The 15,713-nt window shown below is 38.1% G+C and overlaps 2 protein-coding genes across 3 annotated transcripts in view; one reads left to right on the forward strand and one right to left on the reverse strand.

The window, feature by feature from the left end:
• Positions 1-15,713, reverse strand: part of ntn4 (netrin 4) — a 38,076-nt gene that overhangs the window by 20,846 nt on the left and 1,517 nt on the right. Inside the window, exons 1-3 of one of the 2 annotated variants that reach the window (XM_067445479.1) lie at positions 5,040-5,565; positions 3,081-3,556; positions 848-1,120 (exon numbers count right to left, since the gene is read on the reverse strand). In XM_067445479.1, coding sequence (XP_067301580.1) covers positions 848-1,120; positions 3,081-3,556; positions 5,040-5,109 — 819 coding nt within the window. In that variant the 5' untranslated portion in view covers positions 5,110-5,565. Of the gene's footprint in view, positions 1-847; positions 1,121-3,080; positions 3,557-5,039; positions 5,566-15,713 lie in introns of those variants that run through there. The other variant, XM_067445474.1, reaches the window with a different exon arrangement.
• Positions 10,542-15,555, forward strand: snrpf (small nuclear ribonucleoprotein polypeptide F). The gene is made up of 4 exons (XM_067445497.1): positions 10,542-10,680; positions 11,341-11,466; positions 13,907-13,971; positions 15,308-15,555. Exons 1-4 carry the CDS (start codon positions 10,678-10,680, stop codon positions 15,372-15,374), a joined length of 261 nt encoding a protein of 86 aa, XP_067301598.1. The 5' UTR covers positions 10,542-10,677; the 3' UTR covers positions 15,375-15,555.

A 15,713-nucleotide genomic window follows, 5' to 3' on the forward strand; every position in this document is an offset into this window, starting at 1 on the left:
GATACACGGAGTACTTACCAACACAATCATCGTTTTTCAGAGAAATACTAAAGGTGAATGCATATACGAACAAGTTCTCCGTTCAGTAAACAAATTCAACCCAAGCGCTTTTTGGTGACGTGGATGATTACGTTACTGTTGATCATCTGTCCATCCTCGTATAAAGCCCGCCCTGACAATATGATTGGTCCGAATAGCTCTGGTTCGGGCATAGTCACCCCACAACCAACAGATCAAGTCCAGACTGAACTTTTCAACCTCAGATGTTGTGGACGGGGCCAATTTCGGCTGGCATCCAAGCTACACATTCATACTAGAAAATACTTTTTTTTAGTGGTCATGAAGTAATTTTACATATTATAAATAAGGACCTACTCAAGAGAGTATACGATTTGATTTTGGACACAGCCTTTGTGCTCCGCTATGCCAAAGACTATAGATATAAAAAGACAGTTCACTCCTATTACTTATGAATGCGAGAAACTGCAATGCACAATATGGCGGAATATGTCCTACCTTCTAAATGCAAATACAAGGTAGCAAACTCTCCGCCACCTGCTGCATCCACACCCGTGATATGGCCTATTAGATGAGACTCCTTTATGTATACAGATGTGATGTAATGACACAAAGACGAATGGCAGAAGCTCGTATTTCTCGTGTAAAGCTACCAGTATTATTCAAATTATAACATTATTACAAGCTTACCATTGTGAATCTGGCTAAGGTAAGGAGAAACACTGGCTGGTTATGTACCTGCTCAACATTTTTACTCAAAACGAACTTAGCATACAGTATGTACAGACCTAAAAAAAATGAATTCATTCTGACACAACTGTGCACTTACCATGTGTTTGCTAGGAGGGTTTGAGATCTGTTGGTCACCAGCAGGCACACACTGGTCTGCATGCCCATGGCATAAACAGCCTCCCTTTAAAATGAGGTCATAGATGGCATAGTGGGCGGTAGGCACTTTGGCATCAGGAAGTTTACGCTGGCACGTTTGGCAGGGCTGCGGTTGAAGTAGACGCATCCGTATGTTAGTGATGCCCAGGTGGGCTCGGGCATCAATGCTGTACGGATCCAGTTTGTCCCAGGGTGACAGAGCACGGTAAATGACCTGCTCTCACACACACACACACACGTTTGTTTTTTTACTGTATTGTTAAGGACATTTTATAGACTTCCACTGATTTTATAACAGATTAAGGATATTTTCTATCTCCTAACCCAAGCCCTACCATCACAGAAACGTGCAAAACACAAGATATATATATATTTAAAAAAAAAGGCAGATAAGCCATGATCAAAATTTGACACAGCTCTTGATTTCAGCAATAACATCACAACATTTATTTCCATCAAGAGGTGCATCAATTGATGTGTCTTTACCCTTATTGATTAGGGTTAGAAGAACTAATGACAAACATACAGTGGGGCAAAACAAATATTTAGAAAGCCACCAATTGTGCAAGTTTTCCCACTTAAAAATATAAGAGGCCTGTAATTTTCATCATAGGTACACTTCAACTATGAGAGACAAAATGAGAAAAAAATCCAGAAAATCACATTGTCTGATTTTTAAAGATTTTATTTGCAAATTATGGTGGAAAATAAGCATTTGATCAATAACAAAAGTTAATCTCAATATTTTGTCATATACCCTTTGTTGGCAATGACAAAGGTCAAAGGTTTTCTGTAAGTCGCCACAAGATTTTTACACATTGTTGCTGGTAGTTTGGCCCATTCCTCCATGCAGATCTCCTCTAGAGCAGTGATGTTTTGGGGATGTCACTGGGCAACACAGATTATCAACTGCCTCCAAAGATTTTCTATGGGGTTGAGATCTGGAGACTCCAGGACCTTGAAATGCTTCTTACGAAGCCACTCCTTCATTTCCCAGGTGGTTTGTGCATAATGCTGGAAGACCTAGCCACGTTTCATCTTCAGTGCCCTTGCTGATGGAAGGAGGTTTTTACTCAGAATCTCACGATACATGGCCCCATTCATTCTTTCCTTTACATGGATCAGTCGTCCTGGTCCCTTTGCAGAAAAACACCCCCAAAGCATGATGTTTCCACCCCCATGCTTCACAGTAGGTATGGTGTAACTCAGGATTCTTTCTCCTCCAAACACGCCAAGTTGAGTTTTTACCAAAAAGTTCTATTTTGGTTTCATCTGACCATATAAAATTCTCCCAATCCTCTACTGGATCATCCAAATGCTCTCTAGCAAACTTCAGACGGGCCCGAATATGTACTGGCTTAAGCAGGGGGACACGTCTGGCACTGCAGAATTTGAGTCACTGGTGGTTTAGTGTGTTAATGATGCTAGCCTTTGTTACTTTTAATTTTTGCTCACCGTTCTTGTGATCATTTTGACCCCATTGGGGTGAGAGCCCCAGATCGAGGGAGATTACCAGTGGTGATTATCAGTGGTCTTTTATGTCTTGATTCACACCAAGCTGTTTACGTATTGCAGATTAAGTCTTCCCAGCCTGGTGCAGGTCTACAATTTTGTTTCGCATGTCCTTTGACAGCTCTTTGGTCTTGGCTATAGTGGAGTTTAGAGTCTGACTGTTTGAGGTTGTGGACAGGTGTCTTTTATACTGATAGCAAGGTCAAACAGGTGCCATTAATACAGGTAATGAGTGGAGGACAGAGGAGCCTCTTAAAGAATTTACAGGTCTGTAAGAGCCAGAAATCTTGCTTTTTTGTAGGCGACCAAATACTTATTTTCCACCATAATGTGCAAATAAAATCTTTAAAAATATTTTTTTTTTCTCATTCTGTCTCTCATAATTGAAGTGTACCCATGATGAAAATTACAGGGCTCTCATCTTTTTAAGTGGGAGAACTTGCACAATTAGTGGCTGACTAAATACTTTTTTGCCCCCCTGTATCAAGCTAGACACATAATGACTGCAAAAATGATCCAATCATTGACATTTCCTTTTTTTTTGGCCAGGCAGTGTATGATGCCTACTGAAAAGTAAGAGGATCATCACCATTATTCACCCAAAATTGCATCACACAAACGCATCTCCTCTGAAATGTGAGATTCTGTATGCACTCTCTAACCTCTCCATTGCTGCAAGGCAATGCTGTGGAGTATTTCTGAGTGCAGTTGTGTCCATCCTCCATGTTGAATACTTCACTGCAGTTGTGTGCATACTGCATCAGAGTACTCCATGTGTGCCCGAAGTCCTGCGAGCGCTCTATTGCCATGGCAGCAGGGCGTGGCGACCGGAATATGATAATGAGATGAGTGAAGTAAAATTCCACCTCTAAATTCAGCTGTAGAGTTTCAATGGCAATCTCCTGAGCAGACTGCCACCAGGTCGGCGGGTGTTTGAAGGGCGAGTCTGTCATGAAGGCAGGTGGGTGCGCACGATGCTTTACTGAAGCATCACACACCTCGCAATGCAACACGCAACTACCAACTTTGTAGTTACAGTAGCGTTCTGGAGAGGTTGAGCCACACTGAGAAACTGTCTGTACAGGACGCCCGACTGCCAGGTTCCCCATGCGTGGATTGCACACTCTATTCTCACATCCTGGTACATGAAAACAAACACACATATGTATATGAATGTAAAATAAATATTTAAAAAAATAATAGAAGATACACTTGCCCCAAAAAGCATTTACACACAGCATTAACAAACAACAACAAAACACAAAAAGTAACTGCAAAAACATTGAGGGTTTTTTTTTTTTTTTAGAAAAGATCTAACATCATATGTTTGCAGATCACTTGTTCAATAGATAAGTCAAATAATTTAGGGATGGAACAAGGCATCAATGTAGTCGATTAGGTCAGGGGTTTCTGATCTTTTAAATGCCACACACCCCCAAATATGATCATCCCTGTGTGAGGGACCCCATCCTAAAATGTATAAAGCATCCATTTAAAAAAAAAAAAAAAACCTCACAATTTATACACAAACTGTATATTATAAATCTAAAATCAGTTTAAATTACATTTATATTTTGCTCTACTCAGTTTAGTAATGTATTGTCATATGTATTATTTATTTGTAGTTTATTTAATTTGAATCACTTTTATTTATATAAATGTTTTATTGTATTTATTTTAATCTAATCTCATTTATTTAATATATTTATTACTAATCATTTGTATTTTTAATCACTTTATTTATGTAGATTTAATTTAGATTTACTCTTATTTTAATCTAATTGTTATTATATAAATAAATAAAAATCTATGAAAATAAATTCTAAACTTTGCCACGGACCCCCTGTCACTCTTGCAGAAGAGAAAGGAAGACAGAGCAATTAAATTCAATCTGTGTAATGACAAAATTTAGAAGCAGCTTATAAAGCTTTAAAATATGAACACAATTTTAGTTCATTTAAAATGTTTAGAATAACACACAGTAGCCTATGGATACCATTATAAATGTTCCTTAGCTCGTATTCTACTTTTGTTAGCCTATTTGTTGTTGCATGTGTTAGAGTCCCATTTTTTTATGTTGTACAGTTCATTTTCATTGAACCAATTATATTTACCCATAGCCCAGGTTATATGTTTTGGGTATGTTGTATGTTTGATAATGTGTTAATAAATCATCATTTAAGATAAATCAGGAATGGCTCGCCTCACTTTACCAGAAAAGAGTTTTGTCTGGAATGCATGATCTCAAATCTTTGACGCATATCTACTGTATTCAAATTGAAATATTATATCGTGACCAAAAAGTAATCATCAATCATCTAAATTGCACGTTTAACATAAAGTGGCTCACTTTACCGGTTACAATAACAAATTACACGTACTTTTAACGTACTTTAATAGTTTACAACTGCAGAATCAATCTGAAAGCAAATTGGCTGGATTAAGCAATAGCTTGTTGGGTGTGTATGCACATGCAAAGTTTGGATTTGTTTTGCATATTCAAATCATCCCCGTCTCATAGCAATCAGTTCGTCAGACATGCGTCTCTGTTTGGTTGACAACTGGCCAACTTGTTTCGATCACACGTGCGGGTGAATAGTTTACATGCATAAAACACTGACCTGAACACGCAGGGTGAGGGACGCTCATCACGAGCGCTGCGAATAACATGCATCTCCCTGGTAGCTCCATATCAGTCCATTAATCCAGGGAGGGGGGAGAAATCCACAAATTACACGTATTAAACCCCTCGAGGGTTTTAATCCACCTGATTCCGCTCCAGAGCCTTTCAGATTGCATGTAGGAGCACGACTTCATTGGCGTGGGTTGGCCAGGTGCGCAAACGCTTTGCTGAGGTGATCTGCCCCCATATCAAACAGAAACTATTCACCTGAAAAAGGACCAAAGTCTCGCGCGACAGCGCCAATCGTGTGTAACCACACATAGGCGGCTCTCGGAGTCACTTCTGTCTGACAGCTGTCCGCTCGCTGCTCGAGGTGAAGTGAGTTGTCCGTGTGTTTTGCTCGGAGCGCGACTCGTGGCGGGGCTGCGCGTGTAACACCTGAGCTGGAATCTGAAGCCCCTGTGAGTGACAGGACCTTTGGAGAACAGAGGCCACGCCCCGTTTCTCAGCATTTTTCCCGATTTAATGGAGCATTCCTGGCATTAGTCTTCTGAGTCATTCAACGTCAGCTCTTGCAGAATGTGCTCTCGCTCTCCACGTCTCTCACTCTCTCTCTCATTCACTCACTCACTCACTCGCAAACACACATTAGCCCTGCTATCTAAATACACTTTCTATTGAGTTATTAATACATCTGACCCTATCTATACTCATTTAATACATTAACCCCCGTCCGGTTTCACAGTCCTGGAGACCTGGAATAAAACTTATATTTAAGCTGTTTTAACTGAGAGCAAGTTGCACTGGCATATCTTAAAATAGGTCAATGCCATTGTTTTGTATCAAGAAGCTACTAGTTTATAAATGCCCTAATTTAACTATAAAGCCTAATCCTGGCTTAATCTAAACCCTGTCCGTGAAAACCTTAGTCTTTCCTTAAAGGCACAATATGTAAGATTTTGGGGCAAAAAACACTAGAACAATGTTATGTATTTTGTTGACTTGTGTATATTATCCCAAATGTTTCCAAGGATTGTGTCAATGCGTCGCCTATCAATGACATCATACCAACTTTACCCTCGATTTTTTTTTATTTTGTAGAAACTATGGAAACGCCAAAGGCTCTTTGATATATTATGTTTAATTAGAAAGATGAGCAACTGTTTGGATCAAGCCTGCAGTACCCCTCTCAGATACTGAAGCTTTCGCGCCTCGATCGCCCCCCGGTGACCAGTCTCAGTATAGTCGTCCCTCTGTGTTTTCTAATGGACGCAAGGCAAATAAAACAATAAAATTACACTTCAATTATTTCCCCCCAAAGTTAGTTTATGTCACTGAAGGCAGTTATCATTACAATGATTTCATTTCAAGTGTTCGTTTTTAAAATAAGTTTAGTTTTCGTTAGTTATTTGATGCTATAAAAACGTGTGTGTGACGTCATGATTGACAGCTGGGATCGACGTCTTCTCTGAGTGAAGTTGTCACTGAGGCACTAACAGATTTTTTTGGGGATTTTTGGGAGCAGATTGGAGCTTTAGCTTTAATTTCACACCAACATAATTAATTGTTCTGCATCTGTGAGAGTGTGGGCGGGCTTTTGATATCGCCACTGTACTTCCTGCTCTAACGTTACTTCATGCTCTCTACATACGCAACTCCGGTCCCGAAATTGCTACTGCACAGACTCGGTCCCAAGATGTCAGCGCCGTGCAGGCCGCCTGAAAGCTTCAACTCTGGCATGCGGAAACGGATGATGTCGAGTCGTCCATATTTTTTTACGGTCTATGGTTTGGATACATTCAAAGGGGGCTCCCAATGGCCAGTCCGGGCCTGTCCCACATATGCATGAGCGGAAGAAGCACTCGTTTGGCATCATAACAGCTCCGCGAAATCAAGGCGCCTTTGTTTTGAATAAGCGTCCTCTAGCAGCTAAAAATTACATATTGTGTCTTTAACCCTAAAACATGCATGTGCTGTTTTATTGTTGTTGTTTTTTTCCATATGAATTTCTCCATTATGCTGAATCAAATTTTGTTTAACACTGAAACAATCGTCATTGTAAAAGCGCTGTATAAATAAAGTTAACTTGACTTGATTTGACTTTGGTAATTTTTCACATTTAATTCTATATTCAATACATTTTTATTAAAGGGAGGTTTAACTTACTGGCCCACATAATAGTTTATCTAGGTCAAAATGATAGTGTACAAATACAAATGGCCTCCTGTTATCTGTGATTAGGCAATGTTAAATATTATGTTCAGGTTTATATGAGAAAGTTGTCATTTAACACAGCCATCCACTGCATTTAAACTAATTATGGTGAGGTTAAATACATTTAATTGATTATTAAAATGTATTTTCATTAGCAGAATTATTTAATAAAGAATATATATGTAGTTCAGCATTTTATATGATCTTGCACGGTTTCATTCAACATTATGACTTAATCAACACTGTTGCATTCTGGGATGAGACCGTTTCACACTGTTCTATTTTTCAGTTTATCAAAGGCTCTTGTTTGATCTCATTATAATCGGTTACTGTAAATTAAATCAGAACATTAGGGATATATTTTGAGATTTAAATAAATGTGGAATCGCCTGACAGGAAAAGAAGAGAGTGCATATTGATTTGATCAAGGCGGAGAAGCCTTAAGATTGGTCAACAGGAAGGCACAAAGGATGAAAGACAGGTCACTGTTTGATATATTGTAAAAAAAATTCTCGTCTGGAATGCGGATCTGCAAAAGATTTCCGCTCTAATCCGCTACTGTTGGCTTTCAGGCAGCTTTTAATCTTTGGTTCATTCACAAAGTACCAAACACATCATGGATGTTTTGAACAATTCATCACAATCTACTATTTGCAAACATATTTACAGAGACATTTATAATAATTGAATTTATAGAGAGTGTGCTGCCAAAACAGCCCTGACCCATTGAGTCATGGACTCCACTAGACCCCTGAAGGTGTTCTGTGGTACCTGGCACCAAGATGTTAGCAGCAGATTGTTTAAGTCCTGTAAGCTGCGAGGTGGGGCCTCCATGGATCGGACTTGTTTGATCAGCACAGCCCAGAGATGCTCGATTGGATTGAAATTTGGAAGCCAAGTCAACAACTCAAACTCGTCGTTGTGCTCCTCAAACCATTCCTGAACCATTTATGCTTTGTGGCACAGTATCCTGCCAAAAGAAGCCACCAGGGAATCGTTTTTCATGATACGGTGAACATGGTCTGCAGGTCGGTGGTACGTGTCAAAGTAACATCCACATAGATGGCAGGACTCAAGGTTTCCCAGCAGAACATTGCCCAAAGCATCACTTTGGCTTGCCTTCTTCCCATTGTGCATCCTGGCGCCATGTGTTCCCCAAGGTAAGTGATGCACATGGACCCAGCCATTCACGTGATGTAAATGAAAATGTGATTCATTAGACTATAGGCCTTCTTCCATTGCTCCATGGTCCAGTTCTGATGCTCACGTGCCACTGTTGGCACTTTCGGTGGTGGACAGGGGTCAGCATGGGCACCCTGACTGATCTGCGGGCGGCTATGCAGCCCCTTACGCAACAAACTGCGATGCACTGTGTATTCTGACAACTTTATATCAGAACCAGCATTAACTTCTTGAGCAATTTGTGCTACAGTAGCTTGTCTGTTTGATCGGACCACACAGGGCAGCCTTCGCTCCCCACGTGCATCAATGAGCCTGGGCCGCCCTTGACCCTGTCACTGGTTCTCCACTGTTCCTTCCTTGGAGCACTCTTGATAAATACTGCCCACTGCAGACCGGGAACACCTCACAAGAGCTGCAGTTTTGGAGATGCTCTGACCCAGTTGTCTAGCATCACAATTTGGCCCTTGTCAAATTCGCTCAAATCCTTACACTTACCCATTTATCCTGCTTTAAACACATCAACTTTGAGGACAAAATGTTCACTTGCTTATATCCCACCCACTAACAGGTGCTGTGATGTTATGCTGAGATAATCAATGTATATGTATATGTATATATATATATATATATATATATATATATATATATATATATATATATATATATATATATATATATATATATATATATATATATATATATATATATATATATATATGTAAAAGAAAATGGTGTAGGGGGGTGTAGCTTATGCTACACACACACACACGCGCACACACACACACACACACACACACACACACACACACACCCCATTTGGCGACACAAAGGTAAAGAATCTCTTGGCATGTCATGCCTGTCAGCTGAGTTTTTAATAAATGGTAATGAAATGTAAAAAAAACTGCTGGACAAGTCTTCAAGCTATAAGATTAACAAACTGTGGAATATAATCACATTTTATTAATTTAATTATTTTTTATTTGCAACACAGATTTACTGTACAAATAAAGGAGACTGCTATTTAGATTAGTTTACTGTTGTTTTCAAACATAAATGTAACAGTATAGATGTTTGATTTAAAAGTGTTGTAATGCATTGTGAATCAAACCTAATGGTAAAATGATCTACAGGCACTGCTGCTGTGCCGGCGTTCTTTAAAGGAGCTTTAAAAACTTGCACTGGAAAAAGCTAGTAACCATACAAAAGATGTAATGCATTTTATTTAAAGGGTTAGTTCACCCAAGAATAAAAAGGTGATGTTTATCTGCTTTCCCCCAGTGCATCCAACATGTAAGTGTGTTTGTTTCTTCAGCAGAACACAAATGAAGATTTTTAACTCCAACAGTCGCTATGTGCAAGTCATATAATGGTGTGAATGGGTAACAATTATATGAGAGCAAAACAAACAGGGTGACGACACATTGATGTCTTAATACACGAACCAATTAGTTTCTGTGAGAAACCGAACAGTATTCATGTTATTTTTTTTAATTTTATTTTTATCTAGTATTGCCATCCGATATTACTTCTGTCTGATAAGGTCAAACTGGCGCGAAGTAATAGCGGATGGGAACACTAGATGAGAATCGTCGGGATCTGAGGTAAAAAACCTAACATGAATACTGTTCCGTTTCTCACAGAAACCGATCGGTTCGTGTCTTTAGACATCAATGTGTCGTCAGGAGCAGCAGGGTTTTTATGCATGTTGTCTAAGCATATTTTTTTGTTTGTTTGTTTTGCTCTCATAGACTTGTTAACTATTCACCCCATTATATGACTGGCACACAGCAACGGTTGAAAATTAAAAATCTTAATTTGTGTTCTACTGAAGAAACAAACACACCTACATGTTGGATGCACTGGGGTTAAGCAGATATTTTGGTCAAAATAGTAATTTTCTCACAATGTACAAATAGTTGGAAACATTTTGAATATTGTAAGTACTCAACTGAACTAAATATATAACACTGGCCTAGTGGTTTTTGGATATTTTACTGCATAAAAACTACATAGTGCACCTTTAATTTCAGACTAGGCCAAATTGTGATCCCATGGCCTATTACACGCCCGCGCGGCGCGTGGCGCTGTGGGCGCGCGCGCTCTTCTCTCCCGTAGCGCGGTCAAAGTTCGCTCGTAGTCCTTCCCTCTCTCGGCGGCAAGGCGTGCGAGTGTGCTACAGTAGCATATGCTAATCGAATAAACAATTTTTTCTTCTGCAATACTACTTTAGCAGTTCAGTCATGGTAAGTTCACCAGAATCTCTTACTTTCTGCTCAACATTTACCGTTTTGTTAGGAGAAGCGAGGTGGTTTTCATTCAGGAATGAGCTGACAATGCGGCTGAGTGTTAGCATCCGGACGGAGATTGGACGTTGTTTGCAGTCATGGATCAATGTTGAAACACTGCATCCCTTATGATCAGTGTTTCCATTTGCCTTGTAACTTGTTTAAATGCTCTCCGTTTAGAAAACTCGCTCGCTTGGTTCACTTGTGAGAAATTCCTAAAGATGTTCGTAGAATTAATATTTTAACTAATTCTAGCTAGTATACTATAAGACTAAAACGCATATTGATTATGATTTCAAATTCTTATTGTGCCTACTTATCCTCTTGAGAATACAATTATTTATATATAGTTTAATCTTCACCACATAGCCCAACTTGCATTTAATTTCATTGGAATATTTCTTTCTGTGGGACAGTTATAATAATATTCATACTAAAAAAAAATCAATCATACATTTTCTTGTAATATGATATCCAACAGAAGCATTTAACCCACAGACTGTAATTTTTTTTACCCTAGTCCTTCCCTTATGATTTAATGATGAGGAATTTTAGAGGTTCCAAATTATGATATGAACCTTTTCTTTTTAAAGCTAATAACACTGATCTTTTCTGCAGAGTTTGCCGTTGAACCCCAAGCCCTTTCTGAACGGTCTCACGGGAAAGCCTGTGATGGTGAAGCTGAAGTGGGGGATGGAGTACAAGGGGTACCTGGTGTCGGTGGACGGCTACATGAACATGCAGGTAAGGCTCAATATAATAGACTGTTAATGCATGCATGATTTTTTTTTAATCTGCTACATATATGTCACTACTTTTCACAGTGGTCCCACGTGCACAATATCCAGTGTAATTAAACTCACTCATATCATATCTTTTTATGTTGATTGTTATAGGTTTAGCAGAACTTAAAGGGATAGTTCACCCAAAAACTGACAGTCATAAACAGGACAGAATGGAAAAATAAATTGTTAACTTAATGTTTGAAACAGCAGAGGCCTGTTGTATGAAGCTAGCTGAACAAACTGAGTTTCAGAGTAGGTTTAGAGTTGACAAATCCAGATAAATGCAACCTGGTTTAGATCAAGTTCAATCGTTTCTTAAAGCTCGGAATAGCCTTTCTCTGTCAACTCGGGTTTAATCCAGAGTTTGCGATCAATTCTCAAGCGCGTGCACCTGAAAGAGTGACATGTGCGGCAAACAGCCAATCACAGTGTCCGTTTGATTCACTTCTCTTCTGAAGATTGGGAGATCGTTTTAAAAATTATTTTGAAATTAAATGTGTTTACAAGGCAGGAATAAACACTGCTGCTGCAGCGAGAGTTTGAGAAGGCAGCTGAAAGAATATCTGACATCAATGCATTCATGTCGATGTGAATCAAAGAAATATGCCTAATAATTATAGGTTCACTAAGAGCTCAAATGAATACACATTTTTTTAAATAATAATGAACGCATGCATTATATTACTCTTTGGCTACTTGTCAATTAATATAATATTTAAATGAACATATTATTGCATCTTTACTTTACTCGGGTTTGCAATCTCTAAACCAGAATAAAACCGGCTCCAGAGCAGGTTAGCTGTGTAGTGTTACCATGGTGATAAACACTGATAAAAACCAATCCATCTTCTTGAGCCCGAAAAACCAGAGTTTGCTCAAACTAATCTCGAACATACCTGGGTAACAACTGAAACCGGCTTTGTGCAACAGGCCACAGGTTATCAGCTTAATCGGTATGAAGGGCCACTATATGCAATCATCACAGCTTTCAGTTTGTCTACCGCATCAGATGTCGACGCCGGCGTCCTCTCCAGCAGCTGGAGATTTGTTTACGGATGCCATAGCAACTCTCAACGGCCACCAGGACTTATACGTTTTTTTAAAAAACTTTATTTGTTGTAAAGTGTAATAATCATCTCAGAAAAAATAAATTCTAATGTCAGGCGCAGTTGGAAGTAGTTGTTTGCTTACATGGGTAGGTTTAGGGACAGTGTCCAACATTATCTTCATAACTTCTTACAAAATAAAATGTTTATCCCTCAGAAAAATGTATTTTCCTCTCGTCAACATGCTTGGTGCATGTGAGCGCGGCGCGCGCTCTTCAGTGGTGAAGACGCGCGCTGTGTACGTCATATAAGGACGCACACTCAAAAGTAATCCGGTTAGGTCGTTTACATGGTGAAACGTTTTGTTTGATCCATTCATGAAAAGGTTTATCCCACCCATCTCAAAACGATTAAAATTTCATTCTGTTTGGGCATTTTTATTACGATTGAAGTGTTTATATGGAGCATTTTCATTCAGATTGGACTTCTAAACCGATTACAGTGCTCCATGTAAACGCACTCGACTGTAAAAAAACGGATAGTTTATTTATAGTTTGATTACGGATATTTCACGTCATGTTCGAATGCATATTCGAATATTGAATAAAAAGTGACAGTCCTAATGCATGTCAGTGGGGTCTAATTCTAACTGAAGAAACAAACACATCAAATTTTCATTTTTGGGTGAACTATCCCTTTAAACACTGAGTAGGGATGCACAGATGTTTTTTTGCCGATACCAATTTTAACAATCAGGTATTGGCTGATTCTGATACTTGATCACTAATTGGATCTTTTGTCATTAAAATAGATGGTTTTACATTAAACCAGACAGCAGCTCAGCAGGAATATTAGGTTGCTGTCACTTTAAGAGCTGCACAGATGTAATTTATTGCATGCTGCTTTTAGTTCTTATCTGTTTACGTTCGCATAAGCCATAACCAACTGTTTACTATAGGATACTCGACAAGATAGAAATTTTGATGTAATATTGTTTGGGTGAATTAGAAGGGAATGAGAACTCAATTCAGTATTCGCACTTCACACCGTGAGGAGAATTGAGTTCTCTTTTGTGTCATCTTGCGCTTGAATATTTAAATTGTCAAGGGTTAAAATCATGTCAATAAGACAACTTGCATAGGATAAGCCAATCGGGACAGTGACCGCTCTATCAATCGTTCACGCTGGCACCGGGCAGTCTGTATTGTTGAGCCCTGCTGTATTATATACTGATTTTTTGTCATGTATTTAATTTTTAGTTCCTAAATATCAGTGGCTGATACATTGATGCAGTGCTAATTGTAAGGAGTCTTACAGTGGGTTGATTGAGCTCTTTCTCTCTGATATTTCTAGCTGGCCAACACAGAAGAGTATGTGGATGGAGCATTAGCAGGTCATCTTGGTGAGGTGCTCATCAGGTAAGGTTTGGATTGAAAATCAATGAGTGGTGCAGGGATGACGTCAAATTACTGAAGACTAATTTGCACCTAGTTTTAATGAGGTATTTCAATTTATATTTTTTTAATTTAATAAAATGGGTCTGTGGTAAATAGTCTTAATTTCGTCAGCTATTTGTCAACTACTTTTTAGCTTTTATTTGATGTATATATATATATATATATATTTACTTTTTATCAAAATGATTGCACTTTCGCCTATAAGCACAAATCAAATGAACGTAATGTTTTTTTACCTCATTTAGTTTCCTGATATATTGTAGGCTATAAATTAGTTTCCTGATATATTGTAGGCTATAAATTAACGCACTCTACATTGTAAAAACTGGTTACAAAAAATAAACATCTCAAATTAAAACTGTGAAATTCCAAATTAATTCAAATAATTCCAAATTATGCTGTTTTTCTATTAAAAACAACCACTTAAAAAGGCTTTGTGTTGAGGCTGCGTGAGTGCACTTATTTACAACCACAATTGCAAACAGTATAGTCAAGATCCATGTTTGAATTTATTACAGCTCATCACCTGAGAAGGATTGCAGATTCAGTCGCAGGAACACAGACTGACTAAATGACTTTTGTGCAGAATATCTCAATTTCTGATCATCTGCGTTTTGCAGTGTAGTGAGATTAAGTAAACCACTGGGCAGATAATGATCCTTTTAAGAGAAACTCTTGATTGTTTTTCTTTTGATTGGGGGATTTAAACTCTTGACATCTGGCAACTGCAAGCATGAAGGCATGTAGAGGCTTATTTTTTGACAACAATTTTGGTATAGTTTTTTTTTTTTTAATTAAACTACATTTTAGTCTTGTATTGTCAATGATATTGCATGTTGATATAGTCACAGTTATCGTTTAATCACGTTGGTTTTCATCACACGTCTTAGCCATGGAAAAAAAGCATTTTTGGTCATCGATTTCCCTAACGATATTAACACTAGCGGTAAACAGTATTTGACGATACTTGGATGTTTTATTGTTCCACATGAATAAAACCCATATTGAAAACATGAATTTTGAAGATATGTTTATTTTGAAAAAAGAAAGAAAAGCACGTTTCTAATAAGTAACTAGATAAGACCATTTAGGGTGTGTGTGATGTTTACGTTGTAAAAACGTCAAAGTATCATCAGGCTAACTCGTATATTTTAATTAAACCGCATGAGACAATCTTGAGGGAACCAGTGGCAAATTAGTCATACCTGCACCACTCTATTCACAATTCTGCAATAACAGGAAACTTATATTTTATTATATTACTACTAATAATGCATTTTGTTTTTCTTTTTTACAGGTGTAATAATGTTTTGTACATAAGAGGAGTAGAAGAGGAGGAAGAAGATGGAGAGATGAGAGAATGAAGAGTGAATCGATTTCTTTTTCTAATGGGATTGGAAGATTGTTTTGGTTAATTTGCATTTTATTTTGTTAGTTTTATGTAAAGTTGTTTTTTTTTTTCTTTGTAAAATTGTTAGTTTGACTATCTTTTACAGTGTAAAAGTTATTGGTGGCACAATGACAAATAAATTGTGCACTTTTGTATGTTTTTGTCTGACTTTCTTCAAATTGTTCATTAACTTTACTTTTTTTATTCTACTGCAATTCGATCAATTTGAATTAAGAAGTTTGTTTTATTAAACTGCAGTATATGTTTGTAATGGTTTATTAGAACATATGTGGCCACTGAGGAGTAAAATCAT

This window comes from Pseudorasbora parva, chromosome 1 (assembly GCF_024679245.1).
Source record: "Pseudorasbora parva isolate DD20220531a chromosome 1, ASM2467924v1, whole genome shotgun sequence".
In the NCBI taxonomy this organism is placed as follows: domain Eukaryota; kingdom Metazoa; phylum Chordata; class Actinopteri; order Cypriniformes; family Gobionidae; genus Pseudorasbora; species Pseudorasbora parva.